Here is a 16,156-nt window from a genome sequence, read left to right on the forward strand (position 1 = left end):
AGCTCTTGGGGATGAGGCTGGCTTCCTTGAATGTGGGCTCCTTAAATACACCGCTTGCAAACTGTTGAAGGTCATTCACAACAAGCTCCACTCTCAAGCCAGCACCCTACGCTCCCTTTCCCACATTCAAGAATGTCCATTGTCTCTGGCACTGGCGCTGTCCGCCTCACCGAAGATGTGCACTCGGCCGTCCTCGCCGTCAGCCGCCGGTACGACTTCGACGCTTCCTCCTCCGACTCGGAGTCGACGCCCCTCTTCGTGCCCTTCTGCACCCTCAAGCTCGTGGACGGGTCCCAGTCCACCTTCACCATCGACGTCTCCTCTTCAACGACTCCACACTCCTCCGCTGACGCTGGTGCTGTGCCCGCGACCTGGGAGAGCCTGGTGGCGAGCCTGCCGCGCGACCAGTGCCGCATGGCCGTGGCCCAGGTGCCGTGGCGCGCGCACTCTGACAGCGTCGTGCGCACGCGCCTGGTGTTCCTTCTCTGGGCGCCCGACTCGACGTCGACCAAGGAGCGCATGATGGCGAGCATGTTCTCCAAGGGCGCCAAGGGCCTGATCGACCAGTGGGGGCCGGCATGAGCCTGCCGGTGCAGGCCTCGGGCGTGGATGACCTCTCGCTGGAGGACGTGGAGAACAAGATCCGCGCCAAGGCCACCGTCAAGTAAGCGAGTCTCATGTTTGAACAACAAGAAGACATGAATATAAACTGCTGTACATACACATGGTAGTGGCCTCTTCTTCTTCTTCTTCTTTTCTCATGATGGGTGCTGTCTGCAGTACTCATAGAGGCCGATGGCGGCCGCGCTGGCCACATTGAGGCTGTGCGGCGGCCCGTTGAGTGGTATCTCGACCACTGCACACCATCAGAGCCATCACCACAACTCAGTCAGAACACGCGAAGGGCATAGAAAGAGAAAGAAGAAGGCACGCACCTCGATCACACACGGCAAGTATGTCGGGCGGGATGCCCTTGTTCTCGCTCCCGATGACGAGGACCGTCTTGCGGGCAAACCGGAAGTCGTAGAGGCTCGTCGAGGCTGCGGTCTGTTCAAGGCCCACCACCTCGTAGCCCTCTTCCTTGAAGCGCAGGAGTGGGTGTCGAAGCGTGTTCACCACCTTGAACCACGATCCCGAGCTCGCACTGCCCTCGGCATCACCGCTCTTGTTATCCTTCGCACTATCTTGAAGCAACACAGCATCGCGCGCCACCTTGTTGAGCAGCTTGGCCGTGCCACAGCAGACCAACTGTCGCACCTGCAAACACGAGCACGTTCGCGCTGCACCCTCGCACACCCAGGCGTCAGCTCTGGGTGCAGGTCACTCACGTGATTGGGGGGGGGGTACCAATGGCGGAGACGTTGACGTTGGACTTGAGCGGCACGCACGCCACCACGACCTCGCGTGGGCGGAGGAGGGGTACGGGTGGCTTGTGTCGCTGCATCTCCAAACTTCCTTCGGCTTCATCTGCTGGTGGGGCGTGCGTGAACACGCTGCGCGTTGTTGTCCACCAGCCCGACTTGGATGTGCCGCACATTGTCTGGCGAGCACTGGCCCACACTCTGTCTGCTCGCGGACGAAGCAGTGCAATCGTGGCTGTTCTCTTCATTTGTGTGCAAGCAAGAAAGCGAGATGGAAAGATGGTAGGATTTTGATGCTTTAATACAACTGACAGAGATTTATGTACAGCGGCGGCAGTTGATGTTTGAGACCACTGCCACACAACCCGTTCGGGAAGGTGATGCAGATGGTTCATTCGGGAGGCCGCCCGAAAGGACGAACGACTCAGATGGCATCTCGAGATCGCACTTCGATTCCGCAAGGGTCCGCAGAACGGGAATCGACTTGCGGCATCGCGGCAGGTCGTTGAATCCACCGAGTAGAAGGAAAATTGCAGAGGCAAGATCGTTGTGTTGAATCGCCTCCTTGAGGAGAGGAAGAGATCGAGAAGAGAAGAACGAAGCTCGATCGACTCTATGGCCGGCTCGAATCCTTGTCGCTCGAGTCGCTGCGAGAGAGTGCCGACGGGGGGATCATGCTCTTCTGCAGATCGTGCATGGCCATGGCCCCCATCGGACCCATGCCGCCACCCATGCCGCCTGGCGGGAAGGTGAACTGCAGCGCATTGAGGACGAAGCTGCGCATGTAGTCGAGCTGCTCGCGGATGAGCTTGTTCTCGGCGTGCAGGAGCTCCACCTGCGAGGTGAGGGTCGAGTTCTCGGTCGAGAGGGTCTCCACACGCGCCTCGAGCTCGAGGATGTGATTCTTTTGGCGCTTCCTGAACTGCTGGGCGGCCTTGCGGTTCTTGAGGAGACGCCTCTCGCGCTCGGGAAGGGTGCCGTCACCAGCGCCGACGTCGAGATCGTCCTCCTCGTCCGAGAGGTCGAGTTGCGCCTGCTGCTGCTTCTTGGTCTTCTTGGCCGCCGCGGATTGTGCGGCCTTCTTGGTAGGGGCGGTGCCCGTGCCATTCGATGAGACGCCATCCTTCTTCCTCTTGCGGTTGGCGTTGAGGGCATCGGGAGGCACGGCCGTGGTTGAGTAGGTCGGCGCGAGGCCAGTCTTGCCGAGCATGGGAGGAGGCTGCTGCTGGTTGCTGTGGATGGAGAAAGAGTTATAAGTTGAATCAATGAGCATTGTGGCAAAGTAGCTGCACGACAGTAATTTTCTGAATCGAAAGGAGGCGAGCAAGTACCTCTTGAGGCTGGGGGGCGGGGTCAAGTCCATCGCGAACTCGGCGAACAGGGAGAAGTAATCATGCTCGGACGGGGTCGCGTAGCCCGGGTAGTAGCTCGATCCATCCGCGCCGCTCTGAATGAATTGATCGATGGGCGCATTCTCAGAGAGCGTCGGGTGCGCGGGCGGTGCGAGGACTGCCGAAGGGTTGAAGGGAGGCCTGAACATATTGGTGTTGTGGTGCGGTTCCGCCATTGCTGCGTACGTTGGGTGGTTGTTGGTGTAGTCGCTTACTCGCCTGCTCACGAGAAATCGTTTTGCCCTTTGCTGAAGCGCGGACTCCCACAATTTATAGCGGCACCAGTCCCGGGGCGATCACCGGCGGAAAAGCTGAATAACTCGAAATTTCGACATAACGAAGGAGATAGGACGGTCATTGGCTATTAATTACGGAGACCTGACAGAAGCCCAGGAAATTCGACGTCGTACTCACGTAAGCCTGGCGTAACGATTGATCATCGACCACATTCTGACCTGTTGGGCGGTTGGGCGTTGCATGGAGTGTTGCACAAAAGCTGCACGACAATATCGGCGTTACACAGTGTGTTCCGACGTTCCGAGCTCCATGCAATGATAAGGACCAGCACCAAGGTGCAAGGAGGAGGGGCTTAGTCATGCCTGACTCACCAGTACTTGGAAAAAAAAACAAACAAAATTTCATCCACCCTGATGTGTTTTGGACAAAAATCCACACCCACTACTTCTGTGCAATCAGAATATTAATTTTGCTTAATTGCTTATGCCCCAGATTATAGTTGATTTACACATCTTGTGTGAATCCAAATCCTTGCAGTGGGGATACATCACAGGTCTTGAGTATAAATTTGTACAATTCATCAGAAAGTAGAGATGAGATTCTTGCTGTACATGGGATGTAGAGCACATTGCTATCATTACATCATGTAATATCACTGTTGCTCAGGTAGCTATGGCACCTGCAACCATGACCAGTTTACCACTCTACAACTTAATCATTATATCTCTACACTTTTTTGCTGTGTATGCTAACACACAGTGCACACAAACATCATGTTGGGGTTGGACCACATGGGATCAGCCAGTGGGTGTGATCTCCTTGAACTGGTCCAACACCTGAATCCAGATGATGGGGCTGTTGTTGCCCTTGCTGGTGAGTCTGACCACAGCCCCATGTTTTGTGTGTGGGGCTTGTGCACAAGCCTCTCTTGTATTTTGATCCTCCATTACACATGTCTCCCAAAACCAAATCATTTTTCTAGTTCATGCCAACTGATCCCTGCGTTACAACAAATCATACATTATAACTGATGGCCCAAACTGATTTTAACCACACCAAAATTTCGCCAGTCATTTTTGACCTCATTTCAAATGAGTACAAGTGCAAGAAGAGCAAGTGTATTCAGGCCATTCATTTCCACAAAGAAAAACTGGCACAGTTGATGGAGACAACGTCTTGTGCCACTAAAGGCAGAACGATTGTTGGTCACTAAGTTTACTTGGGGCCGAGGTGGCACTCCTTGGGGATCTCGAACCAGGTGCTGTGGGGCTTATCAGTCTTCCACTGCTCGATGTAGTAGGAGAACTCGTTTCCGGCGGAGAAGCGGCCGAAGTAAGCGAGGATGTTGGGGTAGCCGACGGGCACGGCGACCTCGAGGGTGATACCGGCGGTCTTGTAGCCCCAGAGATCGAACTTGGAGCCGTTGGCGGTGAAGTTGCGGACGTAGTCGGCCTTCTCAACCCAATCCCAGAGCTGGGGCATCTTGCCGGTCAGGGACTTGGTGTGGCAGATGGGGGTCTTGTCATGACCAGCGTGGATGACCTCGAAAGCCTTACCCTACACGAACAAAATCAAAATTGCGATGGGGCATTAACAATTAATCCGGCAAGGATTGGGGGGGAAGTAGAATGAAGAATGCGTAATGAATGAGGAAATCGCACCTTGTCGAACCTCTGGAGCTCGTAGACGTTGAGGTGCTCAGCACCACCGAAAGCGAAGGCCTCAAGGGCCTTGCCGTCGGGCTGCGAGACGTGGTACCAGCCTAACAGATGGAGGAACGGTCAGACTTGGTATCGATGATTTTGCGGAGGTAAAGACGAGCGGTAATGAAAAGAGATAATAAAATGGATGGAGATCATGGGCGGAAGCAGGTACATACCCTCGCCGAAGAAGAGGGTGCCGTTGTTCTTGATCTGCACGAAGCCCTTGGACTCGAAAGTCTCGGAGAGCTTGGGCCTGGTCTGCTGGGCAGCAGCGCAAGCGATCGCGAGAGCGAGGACGACGCAGATGAGGAAGGAACGCATGGCTGTGTGAGGGAAGTCTGAAGATTGAAAGAGCAAGCCGCCGCTTTGTGTTGGCGGCAGAGGTCCGATTTAATTTTAATGAAAGTGACAAATTACTCTCCTAACCAATGATCGATTTTCGTCGACCACTAAAACCAGGCAAAAGTCTGCTTTGTCGGGCAAAAGATTGGCGGCAGAAAAGTCTGGGCCACCGTGAGCTGTGGTTGGTCGGCGGCATAACGGTTGGACCAACATTGGCCCACCACCTCTTCCCCCACCTTTTCTTGTGGTGAACAAGGGACATTGAGGTTTGATTTTGTGCGGTGGTCCAGTGAGAACTTTGTTTGTGCCATCAGCATCATCACTGTAGAGTACAGCCACCGCCCTCGCCCTTCTTCCTCACAAACTCGACGGCGTCGAGAATTGAGTCCAGCGCCCCGCCCGTCATGATCGCATCCGCCGCCTGTTGCACACCCTCGACGCTCCCCTGTGAAACGCGAACGGCAAAGTCGAACCGTGTGTGAGTCCCACAACAACACAACGCAAAGCAGCCCTCGCAGTGGAGGCAGTACCGGTGCGGCGATGCCGACGTCGGCCACGGCCAGGCCGGCGCAGTCGGCCAACTGCGCGCCGGTGGCGACCACCACCTGTCCAGAACAGATGGGGTTAGTGTCTTTTCCATTGCGGCCAACTGCTGGCCTGCTGGCTGGTGCCGCCCGCGCGTACCTCCGACTTTCTCATCATCTGGGCCGCTCTGACGATCTTGAGCTTCTGGCTCGCGTCCGTTCTTGGAAGAGTGACAAAAGAAAGAGAGAAGAAAGCGATGCGTGAGTCGAGAGATGCTCGAATTGCAGAGGGCAAAGAGTGGGGAGGGAACACGCGTACCCAGAGATGACGACTTCGTCGTGGGTTCTCATGATGTGCGAGAGGCCCTCCTCCATCATGAGCGCCATCTGGCTGCCGTCGAGCACGATCGCCTTGGCCTGCTCCAGCTTCTCCGGGTTCAGTTCGTCGACCATCACCCCCTCCTTCTTGGCAATATCCTCTGGCGTCTCCTTGGTAATGAGACCCATCTTCCGTGCCATCACCTTCACCGCCGGGGCGGAGTCCTGGTGCGTGTGCGGTGGTTCGTTTGCGTTTGGCGGTTGTTTGGAGGAGTGGTCGGCTGCCAGGGCTTGCGGCGCGCAGGGGAGGCTGTACCTGGGAGACCATGATGATTCGAATATTGGCGAGCTTGCAGCGTTCAATCGCGGACGGGATGGTCTTGTAGACGCGCGACCCCATCGACACCAGGCCGAGGAAACACAGCTCTTTCTGTTGATTCGCGAATCGATCGATCGAACGAAAGAAGATGTTCGTTGAGCAATCACGCGAGTGAAGGTGCGCGCTCGAGCGAGAGACGACGCACCAGGGGGAAGTTGGGCGTGTAAAAGTCGAATTCAAAGTCGTGCGGGTAGTCTCTGCTATTGAGCGGCAGCTGCGCGAAGGCCACCACGACCTCACCGTAGCCTGCACGTCAAAAGGCCAATATGAGTGCACGTGAGATCGTCGTTTTTGCTTGGCGCCCAATAAATAAATAAAAATATTTGCATGAATAAATAGAAAAGACAGTGAAAGGCGATGTGCGTACCTTGGAGGATCATCGCCTGCTCTCGGATCTCCTTTTTGCTGGTGTTGTCGAGCTTCTTGCTCTGCCCCAGCAGCATGTGCGTGCTGCAGTGCTGCAGTACCACCTCGAGCGGACCGGTCAACACCGCCAGAAAACCGGCCTTCGTCTGCGTGTGGCGGTCATGAAATTGCCGATTGGGTTGAGTGACCACGCTCAGGCACAACGCATACGAGTTGAAGTTGTTGGTGGGGGGGAAATCACAACAAACCTCATCTTCTCCACCGACGTGCGGACCCTTCGCCCACCGGTGAACGCTCACGTGGCAGTCGTTCAAGTCATCGGCCACCTTCTCCCACGCATTACGCATCTGTGTGTAGTGCGCAAGTACAAACGCCATTGGGAGTGTAAGCGGACAAATGTGGTTGTGCGTGGCATGTGAGCGGGCGGTGTTGGGTCGCGCGACGTACGATTTCGCTGCAGAAGGCGTCGTCTCGTCGCTTCATGCCCAGCGTCGGATTCTTTTCGTAGAAGCGCAGGAGCGCACCGCTGGTGTTGTCCCACTCTTCGACGTCGAGGTGGTCGATGTTGAGCTTGGTCTTGTTCACGCCGTCGGGCACCTGGAAGAACGCGTTGCAGCCCAGCACGCAGGCCCGCAGGAGCGCGTTGAACGTGGGCTCGCCCTCGGGCAGGGTCGAGGTGGCCTCGCGGATCTCCTTGTCGATCATGATGTAACTCACCGAGCTCTTGTTCTCCGTGAGCACACCGGCGGCGTCCACTACCAGAGTCGTCACTCGGCCCAAGCGGCTCGCTGGGTGGGTGGGTCGTGCAGAATGTGAGCACGTGGCATACCAACTACATTGGAATGTTGTGCGGGGAGGCCATGGTATGCATACCAGCGTTGGGTTCCTTGAAGAGGAGGCCGTTCTTGGCGAGCTGCTTCATGATGGGCTTCTTGGCCTTGGGTCCGCCCTCCTTTCTCAGCTTGGCGCTCTCGTTGTCCTTGATCATTCGCGCCAGCAGCGTACCATCACCTGCGTTCCCGCGTGGATGCGCCCCCATCAAGATCAGCCAACTGACTCGCCGGCGCGCGTGGCTTTGTGTGGGTGCTTACCCGTGCGGACGACGATGCCCGTTCCCTCGCCATCGACTATGGAGGTGCCATAGAAGATGAGATTCTCGCTCGCCAGGTAGTTCTCTGTCGTCATGTCCACCTGCCATCATCATGTGAGCACGAGAATAAGAGATAAAGGACAACTGAATGGGCACCAAGCAAGCGTACCTGGCGTGGAATGGGCTCGGGGTCGCCAGTGATCATCGAATTGTCGACGAGCAAGTCGACCGTGTTGATGCCCACCACCCGCATGTCGGCAAAGACCGGCCCCGTCTCCAGAGTCACCACGTCCCTGCGCGGGGGCGATCAAGTCAAGCAAGGCGGCCGCGTTAGTATCGCTCGCCTCCGAGGCACTGACAGACAGGGCAGAGACGAGAGGGCATTCAGGCGTACCCGACGACCAGTTCTCGGGACTCGATAGCCTTGCGATAGCCATCACGCCTGACCAACACCTTCTTCGTGGCGAACTCGTCGATGTCGAGCGTGGGGCTCTTGACCGTCGGATGATTCGGCCCGTTGCGGCCCAGCTTCTGCTCGGCGTCCATGGTGGAGAGTCCCTGTTGGATGCTCGTGCGGAAGCGCGCCTCGATCGCCTCCACCGACAAGATGTGATAGTCCTGAGGTTGAACAACGCACCACACACTCATAGTCAGCAACTCGGCGCCTAGCTCGCACACATTCGAAAGTGATGTGATTGCGATTTGGGAGTGGTTCGGTACGAATATGTCCTGGAGCGCGTATCTCCTCTGCAGCCCGCGACCGATGCCACCATCGTTGTCACTCGAATCGTCTTCGTCTTCGTCGTCGCCGCCGTTTCGATCCCGCGCCTTCTTGTCGTCGGGCCGGTAGCCGGCGATCGTGTTTCGGCGGCTCCCGTCGTCGACGTCGAGCACATCGGCGCCGCCGCCGCCCGTCCTGAGGCTCTGCGTCTGGCTGGCGCTGAGCTTGGCCTGCGTCGTCGTGTCGTCGTTCCTGCGCTGGAAAAACGAGCCCTTCTTTCGTTTGGGCTTGTCATCGCTGCCGTTGGTGTGTGTATCTTCCTTGTTGCTCCCCTTGTTGCTGCCCTTCTTCCCCTTCTTGTCGTCAGCTCCGCTGGTCTTGTCGCTCCGCTTCTCCCGCCGAGACGACCTGGGCGTCGTGTTGTGGTCGTCGGCGCTGGCGCGTGGGGACTTCACGCTCTGTCGCTCTAGCTCCTCGATGCTCTTCTGCGAACTCTTCTTCCTGCACTTGTTCCGCTTCTCCTTCTCCCTTCTGCTCTCTTCCTCCTTGGCCTTTTCCTTCTCTCGCTGTCTCTCTCTTTCCCTCTCCCGGCCTCGCGCTGAATCCAATGGGTCGCCCATGTCGTCTTCCGGATCGTCATCTACTCCCACGCGATTTTCAGATTGAATTCGGGGGGGGGGCAATCTATTAATGGCGTGTAGATGGGGCAAAGTACCTTCTACGTCTGGTATCAAACCTTCCGTTGCGTCTGGGCTGCGTGGAGTGACCCCCTCGCTGGATGCGACGTCGGGGATGGCGCCCTCTGTTGCGTTTGTAGTGCGTGGGGAGCACGAGAGCTTGGTTCAATCGCTAATGGAGGGGAAATAAAATGGAGCCGGTTCGGTACCTTCCTCATGCATGTTCTCGTCCACGCTCTCCTCGTCGCCTTTGGGTGAGACCGGCGGTGGTGTACTGGGCTCCATCTTCTTCTTCGTTTGTATCCGGCTGCCCCCTCCCCAGGCCGTGGTAGTTGTAGTGGGGAGGGGAGGCGGCTTGCCGTTATTGTTATTCACCCTCGGTTGGATCCTAGACATCTCGTCTTATCGTCGCCTGTCCTCTCGCTCTTGCTGAAGTGATCAATCAGTAACCTCTTGGTGTCTCACCTCTCCACCTCCACTCCTTCCACACTCTTTCCAGGCTTTCCCTGTTGTGTCTCAAGGACTGTTCCCTTGTGTGGAGCTTTGAAGAGCCCCCCCCCCCACAGCTCAGGCCCACCGGTGTGCACCGTTAGCGTCGCCATTACCTGGTTTGGTAAGTGACACGAGGGAAATAGAAAGAAGGAAAAAGCGAAAAAAAATTGAAAAGAAATGTTCTCGGGGTGCCGCAAGACGAGAAATTTGGTGGTCTTATTTTATTTTGGTTGCGGCGAGGACGAACTCGCTCGGTGCATTCCCAGGAATATAGTCTTGGATTGCGGCTCTTTGCACACCTTTCGCTTGATCTCGTTCGAACTATTTATTCCCTCCTTCTCTTCCTCTTGGCATTCACAGCAATGGATCCCTCATCGGTATGCCCCCCCCCGCCGGAAATTGTGCGAATTCGGCAGCTTCATTTATAAGCATCAAGGCCAGCATACCACGGCCCGAGAGCACCCCACATCTGGATGGGTGCAACTCTGAAGGCAGAATTCAGATGTTAATATCAACTCTCGGGTGTGTGTGTGTTGCGTGCAGAGGCCCTCTGGTGATGGCCCCTCGCTGGGACGACAACGGCAGACCAACGGGGCCGTAGGCGCTGGCGGCGAGGCAAGTGCAGGCGTTTTCGGGGTGGCGCTGGAGGAGCTCCTGGCGCGGGACCGAGAGGCGCGGCCATGGCTGCAAGTGCCCCTCTTCGTCAAGAAGGCCCTCACCTATCTTACCGCCTATGGTGCCGACCTCCTCTCTCCTTGACCGCACTCACTCTCTCGGTTCATGCACACACACACGACTGACCTGAGGCCTGGTCGCTGGCGATTCTTCTTTCCAGGACTGCCGCTGGTGGGCATATTCAAGGCGGCGGGCTCCGGACCCGAGGTGCAGCGCTTCCAGGAGGAGATCAACAGCGGCGAGGCGATCGACTTCACCAAGGTCGAGGACGTCAACACCGTCTCGTCCCTTCTCAAGACCTTCCTCCGCCGGTACACACACACACACACACACACACACACACACACACACACACAACCAGCGCTAGGCACTGACATGCACACGGCTTGGATCATCACTGCGCACAGGCTGCCAGATCCGCTGCTGACGGCGGCGCAGTTCGAGCGCTGGACGAAGGCGTCCGAGATCCGCGACGGGGTGGAGCGGGTGCAGGAGGTGGCACGTCTCGTCGCCGCCTTGCCGCCGGCCAACCGCGCCGTCCTGGCCGAACTCACGCGGCTCCTTCACATGGTCCACCTCAACTTCGAGGTACTCCTTAACCACTTTCCTTTGTCTCGCCTTTGACTCAACAACTCACGTCTGCGCCTCACGTCGGCCGACGCGAAACAGAAAACGCGAATGGACGCACAGCAGCTGGCCTCCCTGTTTGCGCCGCACATGCAGTGGGCGCCGACCGGACACCCGGCCGCCGGTGCGCTGGACTGGCAGGTGCGGATGAACGATCTCGTGGCGCTCATGATCGTCAACTACGGCCTTCTCTTCGAGGCCGAGGAGGAGGACCACTGCAGCGCCAAACCTGCCACCCGCAAATACGGCCGCTTTCTGCGCAAGGTGCGTGCCGCGCCTGCCACCCCCTCCCGCCCCCACTGATGGCAAGTCGCTCACACGTCGCTTCGTGTGAATGTCGCGGGTTGTGCCACATATCTCTATCTATAGATGACCGGCCACCACAAGTCAATCGGCGCTGTGGAGCGCGTGTGGGGCGGCGACAAGTGGCACGTGTGGTCGGGCGACTCGGCGGGTAGCATACGCGTGTGGGAAGGCGAGGACCTGCGCTTCCTGCGACAGCTCGACTCTGGCCAGGTATCACTCGCATCCGCGCCGGGCGCATTGTATGAACGTCCGCCCGCTGACCCGCTCGGTTGTGTTTCTCTGCTTAGGGTCGCATTTTTTCGATCAAAGCGGTGGGCCCGCACGTGTGGACTGGGGCGGAGAGGTCCCTCCAGATTAGGGACGCACGAGGCGTGCTGGTCAAGGAGGCCCCGGGCGCAGTCTACTCCATCTGCCCCATCGGTACCGACGCTCCCCTCTTTGTCTTGTCTCGCCTTTCCGTTCCGTTGGCTCACTTCATTCGACGAATGCGCTGCAGTGCAAGGGAACACGGTGCACGTGTGGACGAGCGGTGATGCCAAGCTCAAGGTGTGGAATGCGAGCAAGCTCGACGTCCACCGGGAAATCAACATCGACGCCTTCGTGCTCGCCATGACCCAGGTCGACGGCCAGATTTGGGCCGCGTGCAACGACAAAAAGATCCGCATATTCAACACCAAGGTAGATGCCCACATCTCCAGATCTGGCCCTTTCCCTGGCTGCCGCTTACTTTTCTTTTTTTCGCTGCAGACCTTCAAAATGGAGAAGGAGTTCGAGGCGCACTCGAGGAAGGTGAACGACGTGGTGGCGGGAAAGGACTACGTCTACACCTCGTCCGACGACCGCGCCGTGTCCGCCTGGCAGACTGATACCACCACTCGCGTATGCAAGGTACGCGTACCTCCACACGCGATTTCGCTTCCATCGCTGCGCGAGCTGACGACAGCTGGTCGTCCAGGGCAAACAACACACAGGGCTCGTGTACGGCCTGGCGTGGTCGGGCCAGCACCTGTGGTCAGCGTCGTGGGATAAGGTGCGAACTATCGTCCAGCCTTCTCCCGTGCCCACATGAATGAGCACACCGAGCTGACTCACGCACGCACTGTTCCACAGTCCATCGCGGTATGGGAATCAGACCTTGAGCTGGGCGCGCGCTTGTGCGGCTATCACACGGACGCCGTCTCTAGGTAGCTCCCCCCCCATCCAAACCACGTACAACGATCGCGCTGCACAAGCCCACTCTCTCACACATCGGGGCCGCACCTCTCTCCCCCTTCATCAGCTTGCTGCTTATTCCTTGCCGCCGCCGACCCGGCATGCACGGCTGGCTGCTGGTGTCGGCCTCGTACGACAAGACGCTGTGCTTGTGGGCGCTCCCCGAGGGGCTCTGCACTCTGCCGCAGCCCAACCTGCCCATGGCCGGCAGCCTCGCCGGTACTTGTCCACACTCGTCACCACCCGACACGACGATCTTTCATTCACGTCCCTGCCTCTGGTCGCTCACCCGCCTCGTTCGCTCTCGACAGGTACCAGTCTATCGGCGACGGCGGTGTTCCACGCGGACTCTATGGCGGCGTCGCACGCCTTCGACCGGTCTATGCGACCAGACCCCATTCTCACGGCGACCACGGCCGGCCCCATGCCCTCCGGCACCGCTTCGATGCGGTACTTTGCCTGACCACTCTCGCGTTGTGTTGCTGTCTCGTGCCGTGTCGTATGCGTGTGCGTGTGCGTGTGCGGTGGTGCGTGTGTGCGTGTGCGTGTCGGTCTGTCAGCAGTTGCTGAGCTTTTTTTTTCGGGGCAACCATAGGCTCGGGGCGGTGGACGGCCGAGGCGGTGTGACGGGAGGACTGGAGCGATGGGAAATCGACCCGTTGCTCATCAAGAACCCGGGCACGTCGCTGGGCACGGGTTCGTTCGGTACCGTCTTCAAGGCTGAACTCCACGGCAAGCCCGTCGCCGTGAAGAAACTCTCCACACAAAAGTTTGACGACAAAACCCTGGTGCGTCCCCCCTTGCGACACACACACAACACACACGGAAGCTGACTGGTTGGTGATGATGATGGTGTGCAGGACGACTTCAGGAAGGAGGTGGCGATCATGTCGACTCTCCGGCATCCGAACGTGCTGCTCTTCATGGGCGCGTGCACGCAGCCGGGCAATCTGCTCATCGTCACCGAGCTCATGCCGCGCGGGTCCGTGTACGACCTGCTGCGCGATCGGAGCCTCAAGCTGTCGCTCAAGCGGAAGATGCTCTTCGCCAAGGACGCCGCCCTCGGCGTCAATTGGCTCCATCGATCCAAGCCCCAGTTCCTCCATCTCGATCTCAAGGTATTCTTCTCTTCTGTGTGTCGTGCGTGGTGCGTGTCGTGTCGTGTCGTGTCGTGTCGTGAAGCCGGCATCTTCGGGGAGGCGGGACACGTGGACTACTCGTCGTGCGATGTGGGCTGACGTGCGCCTCTGCGTGACAGGCGGCCAATTTGCTGGTGGACAGGAACTGGACGGTCAAGGTGGCCGATTTCGGTCTGAGCGTGGTCAAGAAGGACGCCGCGGCGAAGAAGGAGAAGCACGGTCCCATCGGCACGCCGCTCTGGATGGCGCCCGAGGTGCTGATGAACAAGGAGTACAACGAAAAGGCCGACGTCGTACGTCACCTCTTCTGTATTATTATCATTTCCTGTTTTCTTTGATTTTTTTGAATTTTTTTGTAATTTAATCACGCGATTCGGTGTGCGCAGTACTCGTTCGGCATAGTGCTGTGGGAGATCCTGTCGGGGCAGGACCCGTGGGCGGAGATCGAGTCGCTGGCCGAGCTGGTGGAGGCGGTGTGCGTCGACGCGCGGCGACCAGTGCTCCCGCGCGACATCCCCCTGTCGCTGCGCGACCTCATCAACGCGTGCTGGCACGGGGACATGGACCAGCGCCCGTCGTTCGAGGAGATCATCCCGCGGTTCGACTACATCATCATCGACGGCCTCCTCCCCGATCCCATGGCGCGCCAGCTGTGGCGTGACCGCTTCCTGGGCATGACCACGGTCAGCTGGCGCGCCTTCGCCGAGGCCTTCAGCGAAGTCATTCGCGTGCCGCTGCCCAAGGACCCGCGCGACATCAAGTGGCAGTGCCTGCGACGCGTGGCGGCCGACCCGCGCGACGAGCAGCAGGTCTCGCTCGAGTCCTTCGCCAAGATGCTCCACTGGTTCGGCCCGCTGGCCGAGCCCAGCGTGCTCGACCGCATCCACGATCTGCTGCGGGAGCGCTACTTCCACGGCGAGATCTCGTCGCAGGAGGCCGAGCGACGCATGGGCGGCGAGAAGAAGGGCACCTTCCTCCTCCGCTTCTCCAGCCGCGACCTCGGCTGCTACGCGCTCACCGTCGTCGACGGCAAGGGCGCCCTCAAGCACTACCGCATCACCCACTCCCCAGGCTCTCCCTACGCCATCGGCAAGGTACGCCCTCGTGTGTGCGTGTGCGTGTGCGGTGGTGCGTGTGCGTGTGCGGGGGGTGCGTGTGTGTGCGTGTGCTGAGCAGAGTTTTTCGTGGTGTGTATGACAGGTGGAGTGCCCGTCGTTGGACGCGTTGATCAAGCGCTACAACAAGGAGCTCAACCTCAAGCGGCCATGCCCGGGCTCGCCCTACGAGCCAATGTTCATCGCTCACGACAGGGATCAGGTCTCCCTCGGCTACCAGGCCGTCGAGTAGCGGCAGAGTAGTAGTTGTAGTGAATCATGAGCCCACCACCTCAACCCCAACCCCACCCTCTCTCTCATCAACTCCAGACCACCAAAGACCCCTTTGTATCTTTGTTCCTCTTTCTCTGCCACATACAACCATCAACACCACCATCTTCATGACCTGCTAGCAGAAGCTGTTTGTCTGCACGATTTGTGCACAAAGCCTCGCAAAGCTCACAATTCGTGTACTGAGCACTACACAAGAAGATGGACAAGGTGGAGGAGAGCGGCAGCGGCTACGAGGTGCTGACGGAGGAGAGTGCCGCACGCTGGCTGTGGCGCCTGGCAGTGGCCCGCGAGCTAATGGGCGGGTCGGGACCGAATGAGTGGTCCGTGGCCGAGGTGGGCGACGGCAACCTCAACCTCGTCTTCATCGTGCAGGGTCCCCACGGCGCCCTCGTGGTCAAGCAGGTTTACTTTCTTTCTTTTCTTTTATTGTATTGATTAATGATCTCAATACTAAATATGTTTAAAACAATTAATAAAAAACATGCGACCAGGCTCTGCCCTACGTGCGGTGCGTGGGCGAGGGCTGGCCGTTGTCTGCGCGTCGGGCGTGGTTTGAGTGGGAGGGCCTGTCGGAGCAGCACCGCCACGCCGCGGGCCGGGTGCCGACGCCCATCCACTACGACCCCGCCCTCTTCGCCTTCGCCATGTCCTACCTCTCCCCGCACATCATCCTCCGCCGCGGTACACCCTCTCTGCCGCTCGCCTGGCACCGCTCGACCCGCTTCTCTCATCGCCGGTGTGTCGTATGTGTGCGGCGGTGCGGGTGCGTGTGCGGTGCTGCGTGTGTGCGCGTGTGCGGAGGAGCGCGCAGGTGTGGTGGAGGGTAGGGAGTACCCGCGAGCCGCGGAGCACTTGGGCGAGTTCCTCGCCCGCACGCTCTACGCCACGAGCGTCCACAAGCCTCTACCGACCACCCACGAAGCTTCGGCCGAGCGGCGCCGCCAGATCGAGTTCTTCGACCAGAACCACATGCACACCATCACCGGTCAGCCCCCTCCCCCCACTTTGGCTCACCTCTCGACCTCACCATTCTATGTGCCGCACACGCACACGCACACCCACACCCACACGCACACGCACACGCACACGCACCACCGCACACGCACACGCACACGATAGAGGAGCTGTTCTTCGTGGATCCCTTCACGGATTGCTCACGCAACCGCTGGAACTCTCCGCATCTCGATGACGTCGTGCTCGTACACTTC

At 58.6% G+C, this 16,156-nt stretch overlaps 6 protein-coding genes and 1 pseudogene across 6 annotated transcripts in view; 3 read left to right on the forward strand and 4 right to left on the reverse strand.

Moving 5' to 3' along the window:
- Window positions 1-132: 132 nt before the first annotated feature.
- ACA1_203680 (Cofilin/tropomyosin-type actin-binding protein) lies at window positions 133-668 on the forward strand (the record flags this gene model as incomplete). Its single annotated transcript, XM_004338289.1, is given in 2 exon segments — window positions 133-566; window positions 584-668. The coding sequence occupies 2 exon segments, from the start codon at window positions 133-135 to the stop codon at window positions 666-668; spliced, it is 519 nt and encodes a 172-aa protein (XP_004338337.1).
- A 90-nt stretch (window positions 669-758) lies between these two features.
- Window positions 759-1,444, reverse strand: ACA1_203690 (RNA methyltransferase, TrmH superfamily protein; the record flags this gene model as incomplete). The annotated part of the gene is made up of 3 exons (XM_004338290.1): window positions 759-856; window positions 936-1,280; window positions 1,348-1,444. The coding sequence occupies 3 exons, from the start codon at window positions 1,442-1,444 to the stop codon at window positions 759-761; spliced, it is 540 nt and encodes a 179-aa protein (XP_004338338.1).
- A 530-nt stretch (window positions 1,445-1,974) lies between these two features.
- Window positions 1,975-2,928, reverse strand: ACA1_203700 (bZIP transcription factor domain containing protein; the record flags this gene model as incomplete). Its single annotated transcript, XM_004338291.1, has 3 exons — window positions 1,975-1,993; window positions 2,027-2,593; window positions 2,732-2,928. The coding sequence occupies 3 exons, from the start codon at window positions 2,926-2,928 to the stop codon at window positions 1,975-1,977; spliced, it is 783 nt and encodes a 260-aa protein (XP_004338339.1).
- Window positions 2,929-4,204: 1,276 nt separating this feature from the next.
- On the reverse strand, window positions 4,205-5,013 carry ACA1_203710 (uncharacterized protein; the record flags this gene model as incomplete). Its single annotated transcript, XM_004338292.1, has 3 exons — window positions 4,205-4,546; window positions 4,651-4,751; window positions 4,869-5,013. 3 exons carry the CDS (start codon window positions 5,011-5,013, stop codon window positions 4,205-4,207), a joined length of 588 nt encoding a protein of 195 aa, XP_004338340.1.
- A 340-nt stretch (window positions 5,014-5,353) lies between these two features.
- ACA1_203720 (E1E2 ATPase subfamily protein) lies at window positions 5,354-9,394 on the reverse strand (the record flags this gene model as incomplete). The annotated part of the gene is made up of 15 exons (XM_004338293.1): window positions 5,354-5,479; window positions 5,565-5,639; window positions 5,719-5,779; window positions 5,878-6,101; window positions 6,193-6,306; window positions 6,401-6,501; window positions 6,623-6,767; window positions 6,870-6,968; window positions 7,069-7,409; window positions 7,495-7,632; window positions 7,713-7,812; window positions 7,881-8,004; window positions 8,106-8,329; window positions 8,390-9,072; window positions 9,319-9,394. The coding sequence occupies 15 exons, from the start codon at window positions 9,392-9,394 to the stop codon at window positions 5,354-5,356; spliced, it is 2,631 nt and encodes an 876-aa protein (XP_004338341.1).
- A 569-nt stretch (window positions 9,395-9,963) lies between these two features.
- ACA1_203730 lies at window positions 9,964-14,907 on the forward strand (annotated as a pseudogene).
- A 239-nt stretch (window positions 14,908-15,146) lies between these two features.
- Window positions 15,147-16,156, forward strand: part of ACA1_203740 (5methylthioribose kinase) — a gene marked incomplete at both ends in the record, with an annotated part of 2,118 nt that continues 1,108 nt past the window's right edge. Inside the window, 4 exons of the mRNA XM_004338294.1 lie at window positions 15,147-15,350; window positions 15,440-15,629; window positions 15,760-15,933; window positions 16,068-16,147. Coding sequence (XP_004338342.1) covers window positions 15,147-15,350; window positions 15,440-15,629; window positions 15,760-15,933; window positions 16,068-16,147 — 648 coding nt within the window. The remainder of the gene's footprint in view (window positions 15,351-15,439; window positions 15,630-15,759; window positions 15,934-16,067; window positions 16,148-16,156) is intronic.

The sequence above is a fragment of the Acanthamoeba castellanii genome (genome assembly GCF_000313135.1).
Source record: "Acanthamoeba castellanii str. Neff unplaced genomic scaffold scf7180000084754, whole genome shotgun sequence".
Lineage (NCBI taxonomy): Eukaryota > Discosea > Longamoebia > Acanthamoebidae > Acanthamoeba > Acanthamoeba castellanii.